Source organism: Trachypithecus francoisi, unplaced genomic scaffold (assembly GCF_009764315.1).
Source record: "Trachypithecus francoisi isolate TF-2019V2 unplaced genomic scaffold, Tfra_2.0 Lachesis_group10, whole genome shotgun sequence".
NCBI lineage: Eukaryota > Metazoa > Chordata > Mammalia > Primates > Cercopithecidae > Trachypithecus > Trachypithecus francoisi.
In genome coordinates this window covers 89,753,399-89,775,985 of record NW_022681455.1, presented here as the reverse complement: position 1 = coordinate 89,775,985, position 22,587 = coordinate 89,753,399, and the positions used below count along the sequence as shown (strand labels likewise).

The 22,587-nt window shown below is 51.6% G+C and overlaps 1 protein-coding gene across 3 annotated transcripts in view; it reads left to right on the top strand.

The window, feature by feature from the left end:
- Nucleotides 1-18,547, top strand: part of ZNF423 (zinc finger protein 423) — a 368,561-nt gene extending 350,014 nt beyond the window's left edge. For 2 of the 3 annotated variants that reach the window (XM_033218341.1, XM_033218342.1), the window contains exon 6: nt 14,811-15,499. In XM_033218341.1, coding sequence (XP_033074232.1) covers nt 14,811-14,840 — 30 coding nt within the window. In that variant the 3' untranslated portion in view covers nt 14,841-15,499. Of the gene's footprint in view, nt 1-14,810 lie in introns of all 3 variants that reach the window. The other variant, XM_033218340.1, reaches the window with a different exon arrangement.
- The last annotated feature ends 4,040 nt before the right edge of the window (nt 18,548-22,587 follow it).

The following is a 22,587-nucleotide window of genomic DNA, read 5'->3' as shown; positions in this document are numbered from 1 at the left end:
GGGATACAGTTAATTCTTGATTTACATCATAAAAACCAGTGGCTTCTGCCTGGTGATGGAAGGGAGGGCATAGGGTGGACCCTTGGTCACTGTGGGGCAGGTGTCTGGGCAGTGACAATGTGCCCACTGTTTGGTTGGAAGCTGGGTATGTATGAGAGGGCAGACAAGGCATTTGGGGCCAGACCACAGCATTCTTCAGCCTCATCAGTGGGACCAACTTCCAAAGAGTGGGCCATGGAGCCCTGCCTTTCTGAATGATGGGATCACCCTTTGCTGGGTGCCATGTTGGACCCCCTCTCTGGACTGGCAAGGATGTACACCTACATGTTTCCCAAGAAATGTTGCAATCATAAAGTGTAATCGGTCTCAGCTGCAGTTTTGATCACTGGTGCGTGCACACAATTCATCACAGCAAATTAGGTCCATCCTTACAAGCTTCTGCCCCGCAGCCTGGGGGTCTGTTAGCAAGGGGGCCGAGCCATGTGGGGCTGGGGGCCATTCCTGGGGGGTGATGGACCATGTTTTCTGACGAGGCCCCCCTCAGAATATCCACCAGAACAGTTCTTAGTCTGTAGGACTTAATTTTCTAGAAATTTTGAGGATGCAGGGAAGTTTTCCTTTTAACCAAAATGTGGAAGAAAGTAGAAATGGATACGATCAAAGTTTCCTTATATCATTTGCAAATCCTAAAAGCACTGGGTTAGTTTGGGGACCTGAACATATGTGTTCTGTATAATTAGTGACCGTGTGACCTAGATTTTCCAGTACAGTCCTGATTTCAAGTACTCCATCCCAGCTCTTGGCTGTTCGTCCTGATTTTTGGTTTGTGGAATATGATGACTCTATGTGGATCTCAGTTTTCTCATCATATTTTGATGAATAAATATTTAAAGTGGTAAAGGCTTGCAGAGTCAGAAAAAATTTTCTCTCACTTATTTTTTTCCAACCTGGCAAAATATGTCATGTGTAGATGTGCCCTGTGCTCACCTTCCTGCCTTCCACCTGCCCTGCCAGAGCAAACCAGACACTTCCTGCAGCATTTGTAAACTATCAGGACCCCCTTGGCTGGACTGGCCTATGACCTCAGGTGAGGCCTTTCCATAGGGGAAAGAGCTCCCAGTTCCACAAGTCTCTTGAGGTCTTCTGTTCTTCCACTGGCTGGCACTGGGAGCCACACTGTAGACAATAGTGGATGGCCCAGCCCGGGCGGCACAGAGAAAGCCCCTCTGCTCATGCTCAGCTGGTGGCATGTTGTCCTGGGATGCTGTGGTTCCCTCCCACCCAGCTGAGGATGTCTCGGGCTGCTATGATCTGTGCACCTTCCAGCCAGGAATGTCGCTGAGTGTCTTAGCTATTGGTGCAGCAACCCTCTCTCTTACCTTCTAAGATCCTGCTCACTTTTTTTGTGTGTGTGACAGTCTCACTCTGTCACCCAGGCTAGAGTGCAGTGGCACGATCTCAGCTCATTGCAACCTCCGCCTTCTGGGTTCAAACGATTCTCCTGCCTCAGCTTCCCAAGTAGCTGGGACTACAGACACACGCTGCCATGGCTGGTCTCGAACTCGTGGCCTTAAGTCATCTGTCCAGCTTGGCCTCCCAAAGTGCTGGGATTACAGGTGTGAACCACTGTGCCTGACCTGTTTTTCATTGTAAAAATTCACGTAGCATAACATTTACCATCTTAACCATTTTAAAGTGCTGGTTCAGTGGCATTCAGCACACTGACACTGTTGTGTGATCATCACCACCATCTACCTCCAGAACTTTTTCATCTTCTCCATCTGAAACTCTGTTCCTGTTAAACATTAACTCCCCATTTCCCCTTTTCCCAGCCCCCAGCAGCCACTGTTCCACTTTCCATCTCTATGAGTTGGTTGTTCTAGACACCTCATACAAGAGAAATCATATAATAATTCATTCCACCTGGCCTAATGTCCTCAAAGGATCCCTCCCAGCTTTAAGAAAAAGGTATAACCTGCTCTGGGCATGGCGGAGGCAAGGATTATGGGGAAGACAGTGGAGTAGGGGCAACTGTATTTCTTCTTCTTCTCCCTTGACCCTATCAGTGGAGGCTTGGCTTTGCTACAGTAGCTTGCAGGCTATCATTTCAGAAACATTCGTTGAGTTTTTACCAAGTACAGGGTCTGAGATAATGGGGTACAATGGAGAGCTGAGATGAGGTCCCTGTCTTGTTGCGCTGATGGTGTCATGAGGGGCAGTTGACCATGGTGCATCAACAACCAGGTCACTGCAAGTTGCAGGACGAGCAGAGTTGACACCTCTGCAAGGTTCAGAGCGATGCTGTAATGGGAGTCTGTAGTCAGCGGACAGGAAGCCTACTCCAGGAGGATGGCTCTGATGTGGAGAAGCCCCGGGAAAACTGGGGTGTAGGGGATGCGGGGGACACTCTGATTAGCAGGAGTGCTGCTGAGGGGAGGAGGGGGTACTGGGCTGCAGTATTTGGGGGCTGGCAGAAGGTGGTGACTGAGGCTGTGGGCCAGCAAGAACCAGACCATGGAGGGCCATGTGGGCTGTGGTCAGAGTCTGGATGTGTTCTGGGTGTGAGTGGGACCCACCGGGGAGTTTAAAAAGCGGAAACCTTTCTACAGCTCTGCCTCCTCGAGGAGACAACCCAGACTGTGCTTCACATTGTTTTCTCAGCTTTCCTTTGCCAGAAAAGGGGCCTTCAAGGGGCCCTTGCTTCCTGGGCAGGTGGGGCTGCTGGAGGGACCCAGCAGTAGGGTGAACGTGGGGCAGGTTAGCCACACAGGGTGGGGAGGCAGAAGGCCCAAGTAACAGTAACTGGCCTCTAACCGCTTAGCAGTACACGGTTAGTGTCAGGACTGGGGTGTGTGTGTGGGGGGATTTGAGGGTATCCATGAGTGTGTACCTGCATGGGGTTGTGGGGTATCCATGAGTGTGCACGGGGTTGTGGGGCATCCGTGTGTGTGTGTGCACGTGTGCGCATGGGATTGTGGGGACCTGTGTGTGTGTGCACATGGGATTGCGGGGTATCCGTGTGTGGGGAGGGTGTGTGTGTGTGTGTGTGTGTGACTAGAGTATTTGTGTGTGTGTATGCATATAGAGTGGAGCGTGCACAGTAATAGAAACGCTGCCTTGGCAGGCTGCTTTCGTAAGCACCCCAAGGGGCTGCCCCTATACCATGCCTGCCCTTTTCCCCATGGGACACCATGGAGGGTGGAAGGGAGGGCTCTCAGGTCCTTTGAAGCAAGGAAGGTGTGGGGGTTACTTATGGTCCAGATTCTTGAATGCGGTCATGTGGCAAACTCTGATGCTGGTGTCTCCAGATGGCCCATGGACAACCACCAAGACAGTCGTGTTGAGCATCCTGGGTGGCTCTAGGAAAGTGGGAGTTTTTGGTCTCCCAGGTTTGCCAGCACCTGGCGCACCCAGAAACACTTGGGCTGGCTAGGTGGAACATGACTATGAGGCAGCAGAACCCAGGACATGCGGACAGTTCTGTCTTAACAGAACTTCATCCTCTACCCTTACCCTCTTCGTCAGAACTTAACCACACTGAGTCCCGCATCCCAGCCCCTTGGGTGAGGATTCAACTAATGTTGGGCCAGCTGCTGCTTAATGGTGCCACTCCCCACCTCACTTCGGGGTGTCTGGGGCTTCTAGAGGCCCTCACCAACCCCAGAGGTCTAAAGCTGGTGGCCCAACGGCCAGATTTGACCTGCAGATATGTTTTCATGGACTTGCATAGTGCTTTAAACATCAAGAAAGTTTATGGATTTATTTTACTTCCTTTTGCCCCCAACTTTTATTTTAGATTCTGGGAATACATATGCAGGTTAATTACATGGATATATTGCATGCTGCTGAGGTTTGGGGTATGACTAAATCCATCACCCAGGTCGTGAGCATAGTACCTCACAGGTCGTTTTTCAACCCTTGTCCCCTCCCTCCCTCCCAGCTCTTTTATTCCCCAGTTTCTGTTGCTCCCAACTTTATGTCTGTGCACACCACAGTGTTTAACTCCCACTTATGAGTGAGAACATGTGGTATTTGGTTTTCTGTTTCTGCATTAGTTCACTTAGGATAATGGCTGCTAGCTGCATCCATGTTGCTGCAAAGGACATGATTTTATTTATTTTTAAGGATGCATAGTATTCCATTATATATATATATATACCACATTTTCTTTATCCATCCCACTCTTGGTGGGCACCTGGGTTGGTTACATATCTTCACTATTGTGAATAGTGTTGCAGTGGACATATGAGTTCATGTTTCTTTTTGGTGGAATGCTTATTTTCCTTTGAATGCATCTGCAGTAATGGGATTGCTAGGTTGAATAGTAGTTCAATTCTTAGTTCTTTGAAAAATCTCCAGACTGCTTTCCACAGTGTCTAAACTAATTTGCATTCCCACCAACAGTGTATTCCCATAAGAAAGTTTATATTTAAAAAAAACCTACATTTCCAGTTTTCTTGCAAAACCAGAAGCAACCCTGGGCCCATATTCACATGTGGCAGTCATTGCCTAGAGCTGACAAGTGCTGCCTCTTCTCGACAAAGTTTGAGTTCTTGGGGCTGACACAGACTCCACTGGGTCTTACTGCTTTGCACCTGGCCTGGGCTGCATTTGTCCACGGTGTGAACCTGACAGCACCCACACCCTAATCTTGAGGCCTCCGTCCAGACATGCAGCTCCATGTGGTCAAAGGAATCCTGCTCACTGCAGACAGATCTCCTGGGATTCACCTGCTCTTTTTCATGACATAAACATTTTCTGGCTGTTGGTACCCCTGCTGACAGGTGCTTCCGTCTTCCCAAACTGCTTCACGTGCATGATCTTCTTTGACCAACACTAAGAGCGGCAGATATACTTTGAAGTAGATGAGAAGAGTGAACCCTTTTTTGGTTTTGAGAACCCATCCACCCAATAGCCTTTTTTTTTTTTTTTTTGAGATGGGGTCTCACCCTGTGGCTGGAGTGCACTGGCACGATCTTAGCTCACTGAAGCCTCAAACTTTTGGGCTCAAGTGATCCTCCCACCTCAGCCATCCGAGCAGCTGGGACTACAGGCACACACCACCACGCCCACCTAATTTTTATTTTTTTTGTGGAGATGGGGTTTCACCCATACCGAATCAAACTCCTGGCTTCAAGTGATCCTCCCACCTCAGCCTCCAAAGTGCTGGGATTCCAGGCGGGAGCCACTCACCCAGCTCCAGTGCCATTTTTTATGGAGTTTCGTAAAAAATGGGCTCTTCTCAAGGCTTTGCAAGGGTACACTTGATTGGATTCCTGGCCCAGCAGCATCAGGTTGGGGTCCCATCTTTTAGGGGTCTAATTCAGGCTCTTTTAGGGCAGGAGACTGTACTAATTCATATTTGAGATGAGCTGTTCCCTGGGGGCCTGGTTCCAAGCAGGCTACTGTGCTTAGAATGGAGTTCACAGTGGCCACAGGTTGACAAGACCAGTGCAGCATTCCTACCCAGGAGGGGGCCAAAAACCACAGAAGTGAACTTGTGGTCACCAGGCACACTGTTGCTGGGACCCCCGATTTTCAGTCCTGAATCTGCTGCTAGGTACCCTGTCTCCAAGGGGCTTAGCCACTGGGTATCCCCACCTTCTTTGGAGAAACAGCGGCAGCAGGCCGGGCGCGGTGGCTCAAGCCTGTAATCCCAGCACTTTGGGAGGCCGAGACGGGTGGATCACGAGGTCAGGAGATCGAGACCATCCTGGCTAACCCGGTGAAACCCCGTCTCTACTAAAAATACAAAAACTAGCCGGGCGAGGTGGCGGGCGCCTGTAGTCCCAGCTACTCGGGAGGCTGAGGCAGGAGAATGGCGTAAACCCGGGAGGCGGAGCTTGCAGTGAGCTGAGATCTGGCCACTGCACTCCAGTCCTGGCGACAGAGCGAGACTCCGCCTCAAAAAAAAAAAAAAAAAAGAAACAGCGGCAGTAGTGGGGGGTCACATTCACTCAGGACTCGGAGTCAGGCATGGACTCTGTTGCTGACGAGGGGCGAGTCTATAAGCAGCCCTGGAAGCATTCCATCTTCCTTTGCTTGTGACAACAGCCATAAAACTCTCATTTTCCCTTGCACGGCTGCTATCTAAAGTCTCACCACTCACCCGATTCTCTGCTCACAAACAGACTGACGGGGCCCATTTGCATTCTGAAGTGCAGTTCCCCTGAGTTCCTGTCCCTCCAGGCAGATATTATTAGTCCCCTTGTTTTGTTGGGTGACTCTGAATGGGAGCCTGTTTACGGGCTGGGTTCCTAATAGAAGACTTCGGTTCCCTCCTAATAATCTATTCCCTGGTGGGTTTTATTTCCAAAGTACGGCAGTACAGAACCTGCCCCCTTGGGAGTTTATTGGGCTTTCTTCTTCCCCACAATATTTTCTCCCACGTTTTCACATGCGGGAAGAGTTTCCCGCTCATGGAACTGATTGTTGACCAAACCACCTGCTTTGGTCTTTTGTGTCCTGGCAAGAGGGGGTTCACAGAGAGTGGGGTGCACTCTCCTCCCCGCCTTGCCTCCATAGAGCATCTGGAGAACACAGAAAACCCGGATCCAGTTGGCGCCAATAAAAGGAGTCTGGGTCAGGCTGTGTGGATGTGGCTCTTTCTTGAATGTTACCCCAGGTGACACAGGTCGCTGCATCTGCTTCTGCTATTGGTTCAGCAAGGAAGCTGCAGAACCCCCACCTCAAGCCAATCCCCTTGCTCCTTGGAAGTTGGAATCTCCCTCTAGGCCAGGAGTTCCAGATGAATTGAGGCTCTCACATGAGAGGCAGCTTCCCTGGCTGAGCGTTGCAACACTCACTTCCTGCTGCTCCGGGGTGGCAGACGACAGGCTGTCTCACTGTCTGGGAGGCAGGGACCGGAAAATCTCATGCACATCCCGTGCATGGAAAAGCTGCTGCTCCCTCTGCCATAGGACATCTCAGGGCTTTGTCTAAGGCCAGTGGGCCACCAGCTTCACTCTGAGGCTAGGGATGGGTGTCACACCCACTCGGGCAAATCTCGCCCTGCCCTCTGAGTAAACGAGGCAAACCCCGGCTTGATGGGTGGGGGCCATGGGAGAAGTGGGGTGTGTCCACGTCATAGCCGGGGCCCCGGGGGAGTGGCTGCGTCACCGGGCAGGCATTTAGAGGGAACCTTGGCCATCACTCACTCCTAATTTTAATGACGTGCATTAGCTAAATTGTGTTCTGAGTATTCATTCGGCGCTGTTTATGGGGTGCTCTCGAGTACGCTTACCGTTTGTCAGAAGTGCAAACTAGTGAACATATGAGCCTTTAAGACAGGCCATCTGTTCGTCTTAGACCCTTGGACGATTGTCAAATGCTTCTAAAAATAAGTGCTCACAAGCAGAGAGGGGCTGCCCAGGTGATACACAGCAGATAGGGGAGGCAGGGCTGCCTGTATCTATACCCTCCCCAAAGGGAAAGAAAGAAAGTGTGGGGGGAAAGGGGAAGGTTTTCCAGGGAACAGGGGATGGGAGCAGAGGGAAACGATGGGCGAGAAGGCCCTACTGACACACCTTTTTGACTGGAGGCATGAGCATCTCCCTGTGTCTTGCCTCTCCTGTAACTCCACAGCTCAAATACCTTCGATGGCTCCCCATGGTCCAGATTTAAGGGCAAGGTGCCTCGTCTGGCATCAAGGAGCCTCATCAATAAGGCCCCCGCCTTCCTCTCCAGGCTGGTCTCCATGGCACATACCCTGTGCTTCTGCCAAGCTGAATTATTCATTGTTCCCCAAACATATGCTGCACTTTTCACATCTCACAGACAGAACAGTACGATGGTGAAGAGTGGGCTCTGCAGACAGACTGCATGGGTGCAGACCCAGCACTGCCATCACCAGTGGCAGGACGTGGGCCTTTCTGCACCTCAGTTTTCTCATCTGTAAAATAGGGATGATGAGAGTATTTAATGCACAGGGCAGTCATGAGGCTTAAATGAGTTCATATGGGTGGAGGTTAAGAATGGTGTCTGGCACACAGTGAGTCCATGATCAGTGTTAGCGGTGATCACACTCAGTGCCATTCCCACCTTCATGGTGTTATCCAGGTGGTTCATTCTGCCTGCAAAGCCATCTTTCGAGCTCACACACACACAGCCAGTGCAAATCCTCACCTGGGCTGTCCTTAAAGGGCAGCTAAAAGGCCAGCTTCTTCCCTAAGCATCTCCTATCGGAAGTCCTCTCTCTATAGTCCTTAAAAGGCCAGGATTGTGCCTCACTTGCTGTCTTCCATCCACTGTACAGGGCCAGGTGCCTTGTTTGCTAAGTGAACAAATAACGGGACCCAACTTCACCCCTGTCGAGCATGAACATGGCTGCCACCTCAGTCTCAAGGGCTACTTCTTTCCCTGGGAAGGGAATCTCTCAATGGTTAAGGCGCATTCTCGGGTTTGGCCTCAGCTCCTGGAGAAAGTGAGTTGTAAAGCCAGCCTTGTGAGAGCCACTGTGGCTGGAGCCTGCCATGGAGTGGCCAGTGGTAGGCAGTGGGGAGAAGGGGGATTGGCCACAACCTCTTTCCCAACCGGAAATCATAGTGAGGTGATGTGCGGGCCAGGTGGTTCTGTAGGTGGGGCTGGCAAAGCAGAGTGGGATGCTCTGGGTGTGGGGGCTGAGTGTTCCTGTGCCTTCATATGCTGTAGGGACTCAAGGACTCAAAAGCCAGAGCCACGGCCTAGTCTCCAGAGAAGAGCCAAGCCTTCTTTTTTGCCTCTTCAGGGTCTTCAGGGTCTATGAGTTTGGCCGTCATCACCCTCACCATGAAACTGTGAGCCCCTCACGGGAGGGCGCTGGAGCTTCTTAACCTGTCTGTGCTCAGTGCCCAGCCCAGGGTCTGACAGACAGGAATTCAGTGAACGTCTGTGGAAGAAATGGATGGACGGATGGACGGATGGATGGATGAATAGATGTATGGATGGATGGATAGATGAATAGATGGGTGGACGGATGGATGGGTGGGTGGATGGATGGATGAGTGCACACCTACTCCATCCCCCATGGAGTCTCCCTGAGGCTGTCCTCCCCCGAAGATACGGCATTCAGTTCCTGAGGGTGGGGAGGAGAAAGCAGTGATTTGTGGGTACAGGGGTTCTAGCCGGGGGGATTGTGGGGAGGGGATAATAACGCCTGTTGCTCCATGGACTGGACCATCCAAAGTTCAGCCATCTCAGGAGTGTTCTTAAGACCTTGCCAGCCCTTTGGACACCCAGATGGGGAGGGGGAGAGGTGCAGCTGGTCAGTCCAGGTGTACCCCTCTAGGAGGCCCTCACTGTAAGCCCCAATCGTGCCTGGTCCCACAGAAGCAGCAGGGACAAACAGTCCCTCTGCCATGGAGCCCTGCTGGGTCAGGAAGACCAGAAGACAGTTCTTATGCCACGGAGCACCCTGCCGGGTCAGGAAGACCAGCACAGACACCACTATGGAGATCTGTGGAGCATTTACTGTAGCCAGACCTGGGACGTACGCGGGCATTATCTCCTGAGTCCTCAGGGCATGTGTATTAGTCTGTTTTGGGTTGCTATAAAGAAATACTTGAGGCTGGGTAATTTATGAAGAAAACAGTTTTATTTGGCTCGCAGTTCTGTAGGCTGTACAGGAAGCAAGGTGCCACTGTCTGTTTCTGGTGAGGCCTCAGGAAACTTCCAATGATGATGGAAGGCAAGGGGAGCCGGTGCATCACATGGGGAGAGAGATTGCATGGAGGCACCAGATGTTTTTTAACAAGCAGATCTCGTGGTAACTCATTGCTGTAGGGAGGACACCAAGCTGTCCATGAGGGATCCTCTCCCATGACCTAAACACCTCCCACCTCCAACACTGGGGATCCCATTTCAACATGAGATTTGGAGGGGACAAACATCCAAACCCTATCAGCATCTTAGGAAGAGGGCTGTGTTATTAATCACCCCCAAAACCTGGAGGTCATGGAACCTGCCCAAGGTCATACAGCCAGTAAGTGGCAGAGCCAAGATTCAAACCCAGGGCGTAGCCCATCTTGGCCCACTAAAGCTTCCTGCCTGCCTTGGGGTTACCAGGGCAGTGGCTAGCAGCAATGGGGCACTTGCTAAGAATAAGGGCAGGTGCTAGGATTTTATAGACACTGTTATCAGAGTAGCTGAGAGCCAGGAGAGGCAGCTAATAGGGTGTGTGGAGAAGCTCTTTTTGCTTTATGCAGCCGGCATGCTTAAGCCCCTCATGTCTCTCCCACCTGACACGGCGATGGGTAGGTATCAAAGGGAGACCAGGCAGGGTCCCACGTCTAAGCAACAGAGAGTGGAGCTAAGACCTTGAGAAGCAATCCTGGGCTTCAGACTAGGGAGAGGCACACAGTGTTCCTGTTTGTGACTGTGTTGGGCATGGAGGTGTGCTGAGCCAGGGCCCCCTCCTGGGGCGGGCAAAACTGAACCTCCAATGAGCCCATTCACTCTAGTGTGTGGTGGTGCTTTAGGAAGGACAGTGCAGCCACCAGGCTCTGTGCTTCGTCCCACTCCTTCCATGCACAAAGCATTACCCTGGATTGGGTTCAGGATCAGGATCATTTTGCTGCTAAATTCCCAGCCACAAGCATAGTGGCTCATTGGCTCAAAGATGAATGAATGAATGAGCAACCATGTAAATGAATGCTGGGCTTCTTTCCCTCCAGAGGCTGAGGGTATGTCAGGGAACCAGTTCCTGAGTGCTCTGCTGATGATTTGCACAGAGAGGGCTCTTTTTGTGGGTCTCAACAAGACCCAGAGTAGGCCTGCCCCCAGCATAGGCAGCACACAGGTTTCTGTGCCCAGGCCCATGCCATCCCCTTGGCCACCACTGTCTTGTGTCCCTGGCCCCGTGTGCCAGGCAGAGGCTCCCCAAACAGGCTGTACCAGACACTTCCATCCAGGAGAGCACACAAGCTCTGCCGAGTGGATGGATCGAGGCTGCAAACCATTGCTACCACCCCCTCCTGCTCTCCCGTTTTATTTTTCTCACCTGCTTCTCTGGCCCACACCTGTGTCTCCCTGGCAGGCAGCGAGGCCGAGTGGATGCCAGGCCTCCCTCTAGGCATTTTCTAGTCCTTCCCTGGGCCCCTGTCTCCACCCCCAGCCTTTATGGTGGTGGGAAGTGTTCATCTGTGGGGTGGGTAGCATCTTTAAAAAATGATTTTCTTCCTTCTCTGAAGGGGCTAAATATAGCACAGGCATAAACAGAGAAAGAGACATTAAGGCAGAACGCCCTTGTGAGAACTATGCTAGATGGAAAGAACTCTTTAAGAAGGTTTGCTGAACCTCCCCACGTTCCTCAAACCACAGCTTCTAGCTGTAGGGGACCGACCGCGGGTTCTTTCAGGGTTGTTGAACTGTGCTGATTGCAGTGGCTGTCCAGAGCTGCTCTGTGTCCTGGTGTTGGGTGACTGGTGAGTCTTGGGGACAGGGGTCCCACCACCCCCTCCGCCTGTTGAGATGCTGCCCTTGGCCTATGGAGGAGCTGGTGCCCTCCTTGGCCGAGCACCTGGGCACCTCTGTGCCCCCCACCACCATCACACAAACTGATTGGGTGGCCTTGACCAGTTCCCTAGCTGAGCTGCCAGCTGCACCATTAATCCCACAAATGTTTGGGTGTCTGTATCTAGCCCCTCTATATCAGGCCTCTCGAGGAGTGGGCCCAGCTGGTGTCTTGCCCTCCCCCTCACTGTGCCAGCGCAGAGCAGAGCATCCAGCAGGTGCTTAATAACGTAGTGCTGAGTGAATTCTGGTGCCTGATCCCCTTGGGGCATCAAGTTTTGACATTTCCATCTGCTGTGACATCCTGGGCTTTTGTTCCTGTCACAAAACTTCAGGGAAGGAAGTTTTATCCTTCTGTCTCTGAACCCTCTAGGAGGAAGTTCTTTCTTGTGTCTAACCTCAGAGCCCCCTGCTACTGCTATTTAAGTGCGCAGGCACACTGTGGCTTAGCCATGGCATAGGCTTTCTGGAGTTTTCCTCACCAGTGGTCCCAAGTGTGGGTTCCAGCCTTCAGCACATCTGCGCCAGCAGTGCCCTGGTGAGCCAGTGTGGACCATGCGTTTCACACTGACCCTGTTCTTGGCATCCTGGCAACAGGCTGCTTCATTCTCTAGAGATCCTAGACACCCCCTGTGCCCATGTTGGTAGTGGGTGGTCCTTGGGGATTTTGTGGAGATCGAATATCATGTCTGGTTTTCTGTGGTCTGTGAAACAAAGTCCATGTTTATTGGTACTCAGGGCCTCCACTGTCCATAGGCCATGTGCCCACCAGCCTTCCTGTGACTTCTGTACTGGGACCTGTGCATGCATCTGCCACTTGGATTCTAGGCTCCACACCTCCATCTCTGCTGTTCTTTCCTCTTGGAGTGTCCTCTCCCCTTTCCACATATCCACATCCTACCCATACATTCATTCATTTTCCTTCCGTTGATTCATTCACAAATACTGCCTGAGTGCCTCCTTTGTGCTAGGCCCTAGGAACCATACTTTGAGGACAAGAAAGAGCTGTCCATGTCTCCCTTCATCATGTTACCTCTCTTCCTCCTCCCTTTCCTTCCCCTAATAAAGAATGACCCAGCCACACCAAGATAGCAGGAGCTTTTGACTGGTGGTTGGCAGGGTGCGAAAGTGCCAATCTCCAAGTTGCTTCTGGGCAGCTGTGCCTGCTGGGGATTGGAGGCCCAGGGATATGGTCAAGACAGTGCATGCCCAGCCCTGGGTCCTGAGAAAGGAATTGCCACCACCCTGTGTGCAGCTCAGCAGAGGAGGTCAGTCTAGCTCATGAGAGGTGTGTGGCTGTGTGGGAGGTGGGCTGCAGATGCCTGGAGAGGTCTGCAGGGAGGGGAAGTTTCCATATGCCTAGAGGACTCTGAGAGCGGCTTGGTTGGGAGGGAGGAGAAGGGAGGTGGGAACTGAGTCAGCAGAGGCTTGAAGCTAGCAGGAGGATGGCTGCGGAGTGTGGATTCGGCTCCCCACAGGACTAGCTGGCTGTCCCTGCACAAGTACAGGGAGAGGTGCCTCGGCTGGAGGGTGCGGGTTCCCATGGAAACCGCCGGCATCCCATCTGTGGCCTCAGACAACCTGCCTGGTGCCTCTGGGTCTCTGACACCCCCGACCGAGGTGTCAGGCCCGGCCAGCAGAGGTGGTGCTGTGTCTGGTGCAGAATGCGGGTGATCTGCCGACCGCGGTGCCCATGGGGTGCAGGCTCTGGGAAGCCTGGCTCCCCTGAAAAGCCCCTTGCTCTCGTAGATTTCAGCCGTCTGGTTCAGTGCACGGCGCTTCCAACCTGGGTGACCTTGGGCCTGTAATTTTTGCCTTCCTAGGCCTCAATGTCTTCATCTTAAGACGCCCTATCTCGCAAGGCTGTTGTGAGGATTGAAACAGTGGTGCCTGCCACGGCACAGAGCACGCATGCCCGCCAAGCCCCGGCCGTGCGCCTGCCTGGCCCGCACCAGCACGAGGCTGTCGCTGGCGCTTGGCGCCGCAGGCATCTGCTGGGAGGCAGGCGCGGGCTGCCTCTTCCCGGCCGGGAGCTCGCAGGAAGCGTCGGTGACATCACCACGGGGGCCGCAGCCTTCGCAGTGCCCGTCATGGGAAGGGGCTGCGCGGGGCCCAGCTCCGGGGAGCAGGAGTGGCCCGTCTCGGCCCCGGCCCTGGCCTCCGGACGAGGCTGCTGGCATACCCTGGTCGCCCTCGCCGCGGACCCGAGCCCGGGAGAGACGCGGCGCCTCTGCTGACCCCTGGTGGTCAGCGGCACAGCTGCAGGAGTCGCCGGGCCCTGGAGGGCGCCCAGAAGGAGCCTCTCCGGGGATCTAGGGTCCTGTGCGGCCCCAGACAAGGCCATTCTGCCCCTGGTGGATGTTGCCTCCTTTCTCCAGGTGTCATGAGGTGGAGCACCACCTAAGGCTTTGATGAAATGGGTCTAAATTTGGAACACGAACCACTGAAAAGAAACAAAAAGACTGGGCTTTCAGATGCCAAATCCCACCCCCAGTCCCAGGCCGCTGGCTCCTGTGAAACAGATCAACCCTGCTGGCCCCCTCTGGCTAGCAGGGGGAGGAAATGCCATTGGCTGTAATGAGAGGGAAACATTCGGCCACAGGGTCCTACCTGGGCCCTGGATTCCTAGGTGCGTTCGGCCAAACTGCACTGAGTCCCTGTCTCTGGTTGGGCCATTGCCATGCGACCAAGCAGGCAGGCTCCCGGAGCCCAGCAACAGAGGCTCCTCCCGTGTCCTCCTGCCAGGTGACCCATTCCCTGCCTGGGCCGCAGGCACCACCGCCGCCCACTGCCCCAGCACGCCTGTGCCCGCTCGGGTGTTTCTTGGCCGGAGAGCTGCACAGCACATCTGCTGTCTCCCTCTGCTAGGCTCGGAGCAGCTACGGGGAGGACTGAGAGGGGGATGCAAGGGCAGCCTGCAGGCTATCAGAGTTTCCTCCTCATCATTAGAGGAAAAGGGAGATGGAGAGGTGAACAGGGATGTTTTTAATTCCTGCCTCCTCCCCGGCATTTCCCCTTTCCCTCCACCTAACCAGTCCCCCTGGTAAGACCTGAATGGTCTTTAAAAAAAAAACAAAAACAAAAAGCCAAAAAACAACATATAGGGAGTCCAAGTTGGCAGTAACAGGAACCTATCCCCAAGCCCCAAATCAACGTGGCGTCTTGGCAGCTGCGTCCCTGGAGCACTTTTTCCTTGTTGCATTTTGTTTTGTTATAATCGAGACGCTTTTCTGCGGCTCCCGGCGTAAATGCACTGAGTGGGAGGGACGAGCATGCTCTCCATTCTTCTCCTTCATGTGTGTCTCCTTTCTTCGCCTTTGCAGAACCACACGATGAGCCAGCACGCACAGTGAGGGATCGCTCAACAGGACACCTCTCCGCAGAAGGCTTGCCGGAGACGCCGTGGGGAGGGCCATTTGAACATTACATCCAATCAAAGTGTCATTTGCAACCCAGATGTAAAACTCTAATGATTTGGCCATGAGGCGCTGCTATTATAAGCAGCTGGAAATGAATATTAATGGCAGAGATTAAAAGTATTCCATGCTCAGTATTTTTTATTGTCCTGCTACAGCTAGTGTGCTTTTAGAGTTTCCGCCGCAGACTACATTTCTAGAGTTAGAGAAACCCGCTTTTTAAGGCTATTGTCCTTTGTTCCTTCATGTATTATATTGATAGTTTTTAAAAAAGAATTAGTGTGATTTTTTTTCTTTGCTTCTTTTTTTTCTTTCTTGTTTTTCTTTCTCCCCCTTCGGTTAACTACTTTTTAATTGCAATTCTAGGTAATTGTGCATCGTGATGTGATTGCTTGGCTATTGTCTGAATATTTCCTTTTAATTTTTTAATTAAAGACTAATGCTTTGATTGGATTTGCCAGTTCACCGGACAGTGATTAAAACTATGTAATGAATATAATCGGTTTCAGTGCAACTGGATGGTCTGCTTTTAAATGTGACTTAATCTGACTGCAGTAACTAGTACAGTTCAATAAAGGGAATCCATGCGATTAGCATCCGGCTGCCTGGTTCTCTCCTCCCCAGCCTAGGGCCGCGTGGGGGGCTGTCAGTTCCTGTGAGGTGTGTTCCCCTACAAGTTCCTGTGAGCTTGCATATGCTTTTGGGGACCTGCACACAATAGACCCTGCTTCCCCTGGAAAAGAATCATAGTAACCTAATGCACGCAGACTGGACAGGCTGGCAGTGGCCATAGAAGTCAAAGCAGAAGACCCCTTAATGATGGAATACCCTAATCTTCCCACTCATGGATCGGGAAACAGAGGCCCAGGGGTAACGTGCAGGTTTCCCAAGGCCACGCAGCAGGTTGGTCACCATGCTCATCGCGATGTCTTCTTGGTTTTCCCTTCAGGGTTGGCTTTCCCCTGTGTTGGATACTGGCAGGCAAGTGGTTAGCCCTTCCCTTGCCAGGACTCCAGGTGGCACTTGGGTTCTGAGGAGACGTGTGACTGGGGACTGCAGAGCAGAGCCAAATAGGAGCCGCAGGTTCCCAGTCATAGAGATCAGTGAGATGTGAGAGCAGAGACTAGTGGCCGTGGCCAGGTCTGGAGTGAGGCAGGTAGGGGTCTGGGGTACGTTATTTCAGGGAGCATTCGCTGTCACAGCCCCCTTACACCTGCAAGTGCTGGGAATGAGTATCCTCTTGTATTTTGCACTCTAGATACCTTCCTTATTTCACCTACTCCTGGCCCTGCTGGCATCCCAGGGCCCACCCAGCAGCCTTGGTCTCCAGGCCTCCTCCATTTTACTTCCCACACCTCCGTCAGGCTGGTGCTCAGCTGACTTGCCAATCAGAGGCCGGAACTTGCACGGGGAAACCCTTCCTTGCTAACTTTTCACAAGGGGCATGGAAATTGGTTATTACCCTCTGCAGAGCGGAAATGAAACAGGCAGACAGATTGCACCTAATTATAATGTAATACTAAGTCACGGGCGTGGAATTTGGAGCAATTATACCGATCATCTTCTAGAAGACTCCCATATCAAGGGGCTTCTGGTGACCTATGAGAGTTCCCCTTTCTTTCTGTCACCTCATGTAATGTTCTCACACGGGCGGGGTTTCAGTTTTTCAAAAGGCATCTTACACATGTGAATCATAGAGCAGACCCTGCCAGTAGTGGGCTGTTGCCTTCTGGAAACTGAAGGCTGTGAATGCCAATTTTCAGCCTCTGGAGACTTGGCAGTTTTGGGGTCAGACCCCAGGGTAGACACCAGTGTTCCCCTAAGTGTGCCCACCCATGGACTGGGGCTTGGGGCCTGGGGCTCGGGCTATGTCTGAGTGAGGCTGTCACACGTCCACAGCCAGGCCTGCCTTTTGGGCAGTGCTGGGACTGTCGATGGGACCAGTGTGTCCCGGGGCCTGTCACATCTCTGACTCAGGGCCCTCTCCAGCTCTGGATTTATCCCAAACCCCATGGAGCCCAGGTGAGCCCTCAGTAAGTACCAATAGAAGATTTGATTTGACGGTTGGTGGCGTAGGGCTAAATTAGTCACTGCCCCCATTAAAAATACAGCGGGGGGTTTAAGAGCTTTTCACGCCATGTGGGAATCAGCAGCGAAGCCGGCTGATGCCTTGGGTAAGGAGAGAGGCGGCCTAGGGGACCGCGAGGTAATGAGGTTTATGGCGGTGACAAGGCAGCCAGGGAACCCCACCGACTCCCCCCTCACCCCGGCCCTATTGTTCTCCAGCTGGCTCTGTCCCCGCTGCTACGGCCGAGAGCCCCTCGTGACTTCGTGTGGGAAGGGGGCTGGCAGTGGGGACACTGAGGCCCTTCCTGGAACTGGCATTCTTTACCATCAGGCAGTATTAGGGTGGGGGAGTACCTGTGCCTCAGAGAACCCACTACCCCTTTCCAGAGGAATGGTCTGGAGCTGGGATGAGACACTTGCCTTTCAACTGTGAGGGGCCTTGGAGGGTCTCTGGGAGGCTTGTATGAAATGATGCCCGAAAAAGGGCTGCACACAGAGACCTGCAGGCAGCATGGTCGTCAATGATGGCGCCAGGCATCCTGCAGGAGGGCACCTTTTCAGCCAGGAGGGCGCGATGGAATCAGCCTCTCATGTGGATTTGGCTTTGGGGAGTGGGCGAGGTGACTGAAAGCCTAAGATTCGTTGCTGCTATATTTAGATGTACAAATTGTCAGTTCTAGCGGCTCTCTGGGTGGAGGAATTTTGCCCAGGCTGGGAAATGGACCAGGACCCTCGGGCCACAGGCCCCTGTCATGGAGCACCTGTCCAGAGTGCCCAGAAGCAGGCAGGTAAGGGTTTCAGTCTCAATGGAGAAACTGTCATGGGAGGAATCTTCTCGAGTTCCCCATCCTTAAAGAATTCTCCTTTTAATCTCACAGTTGCATAATATTGAACTTTTCACCTGTTTTTCTTCCCTCCTAAGGTATGTGTTCCTAGGAATGGGACCTGTACCTACAAATATTCAGTAAATAGGACCAAAACTCAAATCCATGCCTTCTTCCACTCATCCATTCAGCAGATATTTACTGAGCTGCCCCCATGTGCCAGGCACTGTACAGGGCACTGGGGATAAGGAGATGACCAGCAGATGTGGCCCCTGGCCTCATGGAGGCCACAGTGGCACAGGCAAGCATGCCAGTAAATGCATAGCGATACCTCGTCATGAGTGCCGTGATGGCAAAGCCAGAAACTGCCAGGGATTAATGGAGGGACCCATGTATGAGACACAGGGGTGCATTAAGGAAGGCCTTGCTGAGGCAGGGGCTTGAGACCTGAAGAAAGAAGGGAGGTGGGCAGTCCAAGAGCAGTGGGAAGAGAGCACTGCAAATGCAGAAGCCATGAGCTGGAAACAAGCCAGAAGTACCCTGAGAGATCTGTATTCCTATAGAGTTTCAATTCTAGATGACCTAAAACAATCCCAGAGAAGTTCAGAATCTCGTCCAAGATCATACCATTCAGGATAGACTTGCGACTATAACTTGGGTGCCTCGCCTTCCAGCCTGGGGTGTCTGACTCCATTGTTAATTTTATTATAATAATCATGATGATGACAATCAATAAAGTGGTGTTGTACTGTACAGGAAAGACTGCTGGTTCCCTTTCTTTTCATTAATACAGTAACCAATTTATAGCTGAGCAGAGGTTACCTTGGAGAGGGGAAGGGGCAGATTATATATCCTATCCTTCCCAGAAGTTAGGTGTGGTCCTATTACTATCGGTAGCCATAGGTTCTATCAATAGGGTGTAAATAACGGGAGTATGTGCAAATTCTAAGAATTGTCCTGAAAGTGAAGAAATGAGTTCATTCCTCCCATCTTTTTGATGACTGGAACATGGCTGCAATAGCTGGTGTTCCAGAAGCCATTTGAACCATGAGGTAACACTACCCCAGTAATCACTTCTGGTTCATAGCACCTGTGACATGTGGTGTTATATATTTATTGGTATGGCTTGGAACTTACCTTTGGAGAAGAGAGAGACACCCTACAAGGATTTGTCCCCCAGATGCTTGTTACCCTTCAAAGCAAGTCCATGGGGCCACTGTTTTACAACTTACAGTTGGTTTTGGCTCATTCAGGCTTGCCGGGAGAGTGCTCAGTGATTATACACCCTGCACAGCTCTCTTGATGTCACAGAACAGGAGAAAACTCAAAACACTCAACAATGGCTGAATATTTGCAACTCTATCTTGCTTGATCTCTTTCCAAAAAATAAAGTACGGTTTGCCATGCATGCCCCTGGCTGTCCTTTCCCTCCATGCCTCTGCTCATGGTGCTTCCTCCTGCTGGAATGCGCTTCCCTTCTCCCCCTCCCAACCCCAGGTTAACTCCTACTTTTAGACCCAGCTCAGCTGTCTAATTCTTGGGGCCAAGACTTGGGTGAGGTCGGTGAAGCACTCACCTGGGAGCAAAACTTAAGTGGGTGCCAAAAAGCTAAGTAATCAAAATAAACAATATTTTCATGTAATATTTTTAAAAACCACATTGGCAGGTTATAACCTGCAGGCTGGCAGCCCATTTTTGAAAATAAAGTTTTACTGGAACCAGGGCTGGGATTGGGATTTGGCAAGTGAGGTGGGATTGCACAAATGTAACATCAGATTCTGTCTTTACTTAACACTTTGCCATTTTTTTCATCATGGAATTTTTTTAAAAATTAACTTATTTTCAGAAACATGAAAGTATTACTTTGGCTTTTTGTTTGTTTGTTTTGTATTCACTTCAATTTTGTGTCCAAAGCAAGTGCCTCATTCATCTCACCCTAGTCTTGGCTCAGTTTATTCTTTAGGCTACTTATTCTGACACCCACAACTAAGTAAAATGCTCTCATAATAAGAACTCCGATACTACCTGGCGTGTAAGTCCATCACTGGGCATGCACAGTACTGCCTTTTATACCTATTTGTCTCTGGAACTGTATATCAATCAGGACAGGCTAGGATATGGCACATTAACAAAACGGCCCAAATTCTCATGATTTAACATGACAAAGATTATTTCCTGACTCATATTCCACAGCCATCTTGGATATCCAGGGGGCTTTCTTCATCATGGTCACTCAGAAGTTAGGATCAGGGAGCAGCCACCACCTTAAATATGGTCAGCAACCAAGCAGAGAGAGAGAGAGCGAGAACTGGCAGTTCAGTGCTCTTGCCTAGGACTTACACAAATACAGAGCTCTTAAACTCACAATGCATTGCCAGCAATTGTCACATGGCTCCATTCTATCCCAGGGGCCAGGAAGTGCAATCCTGCTCTGTGCCTGGAAGAAGTGAGAATCAGCAAGGCTTGAAACACTGCACTAATGACTACCCAAGCTGTCTCCACCTTCCACCCACCTGTCTCTGACTATCTTTGAGGGCAGAGCCTGACTCTTAGTAAATGTCGTTATAACCAGCGCCCTACACAGAATCTGGAGCACATAAGATATTTAATAAATGAATGCAGATGTTGCATATGAAAGTGAATTAATGACAATTTAAAAGGTCTAGGGGAAGATAAGCATGTATATGAAGACAACTTGTAGCCTAAGCTCTGTGGACTATGATACCTGGATTCTGACCTCAGCTCTATCACTTACTAGCGGTGTGACCTCAGATAAAGCCCTTAACTTCTCTGAGTCTCAGTGTTTTCATTGGTAAATGGGAAAAATAAAAAATAGTACTTATCTCACAAAGTTGTAATATTAAAATAAGAATGATGGTGATGTTTAATAACATTATCGGTGCCTGGTATTCTCCTAGGCATCGTGTATTAACTCCTTTAATCCACCCAACAATGTTATCACTTGGGTACTGTTATCTCTTTTTTACAACTGAGGAAACTAAGGCAGAGAGATGCTAACTTGCCCAACGCTCAGATTCTAATGCTGGCAGTCTGGCTTCAAAGCCCTCTTCCCAGGCCCAAGAAGCCCTTGAACAGAGCACATAAGAAATGGCTAGCTCCAGGCCGGGCACAGTGGCCCATGCCTGTAATCCCAGCACTTTGGGAGGTCTAGACTGGGGGGGATCACTTGAGACTAGGAGTTGGGGACCAGTGCAGATAACATAGAGAGACCCTGTCTCTACAAATAATAATAATAATAATAAAAATTAGTTAAGCGTGGTGCCGCGCGTGTAATCCCAGCTACTCAGGAGGCTGAGGCAGAGTATCACATGAGCCCAGGAATTCCAGGCTGCAGTGAGTTGTGACTGCACCACTGCACTCCAGCCTGGATGACACAGCAAGGCCCTGTCTCGAAAGAAGAAAGAAAGAGAAGGGGAGAAGGGAGGAAGGGAGGGAGGGAGGGAGGTAAGGAGAGAAGGAGAAAAGGAGAGAAGTGGTTAGCTCCTGATACTCTCATCACTGGAGTTGGTTCCAGGTGATAGTCCACTGGGGTCAGCCTCTACCTGGACCGCTCCTCACTGGGCGGATCCTTGACCTGCCAGAGCCGGGACAGCGCCCGGACGGCCCCGGCCTGGAGTTGGTGCGCGGCCGGCCCGCCCCCTCCCTCCCCTGAGCCCTGATTGGCCCGCTTCGGGCCGGCCCCACCCACCTGGGGGCCGCGGGCTGAGCGAGCTGCGAGCGGCGTGGTGTTACCTATTTGTGGAGTTATTAATTACTGAAGGGCGCAAAGCGTGCTTCTGTGCATAAAAATATGTTTGAGCAGTTTCTACTTAAACTTTAAAGAGAACGTTAATCAATTTTATTTTAACAAAATGACCTTAAGCAGGGGGAAAAAAATTGGTGTTATTTGCCCAAACAGGCAAATTAATTTCTCTCTCTTGAGAAATCTGAGAAGTTTCCAGAAATAGCTATGCATAATTTACACCTGGCCTGGCCGCTTCTAGTTTCACGCCAAGCCCAGTCACGGGCCCCAACCCGCTCCAGCCCCACAACTGCAAACGAGGGTCCCTGCAAAAGTCCTGCCACCCAGAAGCCGACTCATTTTGCAACCTTGGGAAGAGGATCAGAGGGGAAGGGGCCGTGTCGTCTCTGAGAGGCCAGCCCAGCTTGGGTCAAGGTCACTGGTGGAAGAGGGGCGGCTGCCCAGTTCTTTGGCCTGGCATTTTCGGGAGACCTAGAGACAGTTCCCAGCGGAGGACCTCCTCCAGCCTGCCGGCTGGGTCCTGAGGCATGTGGCTTGGTTAGCCCTCTCCTCCACCAGACCCCACCCTTGAGGGTTTCCGAGATGTCAGAGTCTCCAGGCAATTCTGCAGAGTCCGTGCGGTCCTCCAAACTCCTGCCCCTCTGGCTCTCCACACCTGTGGTGCTTCCCATCTGATAGGGCCGTCCCTTACCCATGCACTCGCCTTGAGAATGGGGCTTACAGTCAGGGCCCGGGGGTTGCTGGAACTGTGGTCAGTTTCCAGTTGGGCCTTTCAGTAGCATTGTGACTTCTGCCTGGCCATTGGACCTCCCTGGACTTGGGTTTCTCTCCCTGCACTTCTGAGGGATGACCTGACCATTGATTCAAAACAGACAACCCCAGAAATACTGAGAGAATTTCAGAGCCACCGATGGTAACCCCTGCATCACCTGAGCAAGCATGGACCAGGGCCTTGCTGTGTGTTTCTCATGCAGAGACACAGGCACTGGATTGGGCATCCGTGCTCTTCTCTGTCACCATTTCCCCCTGT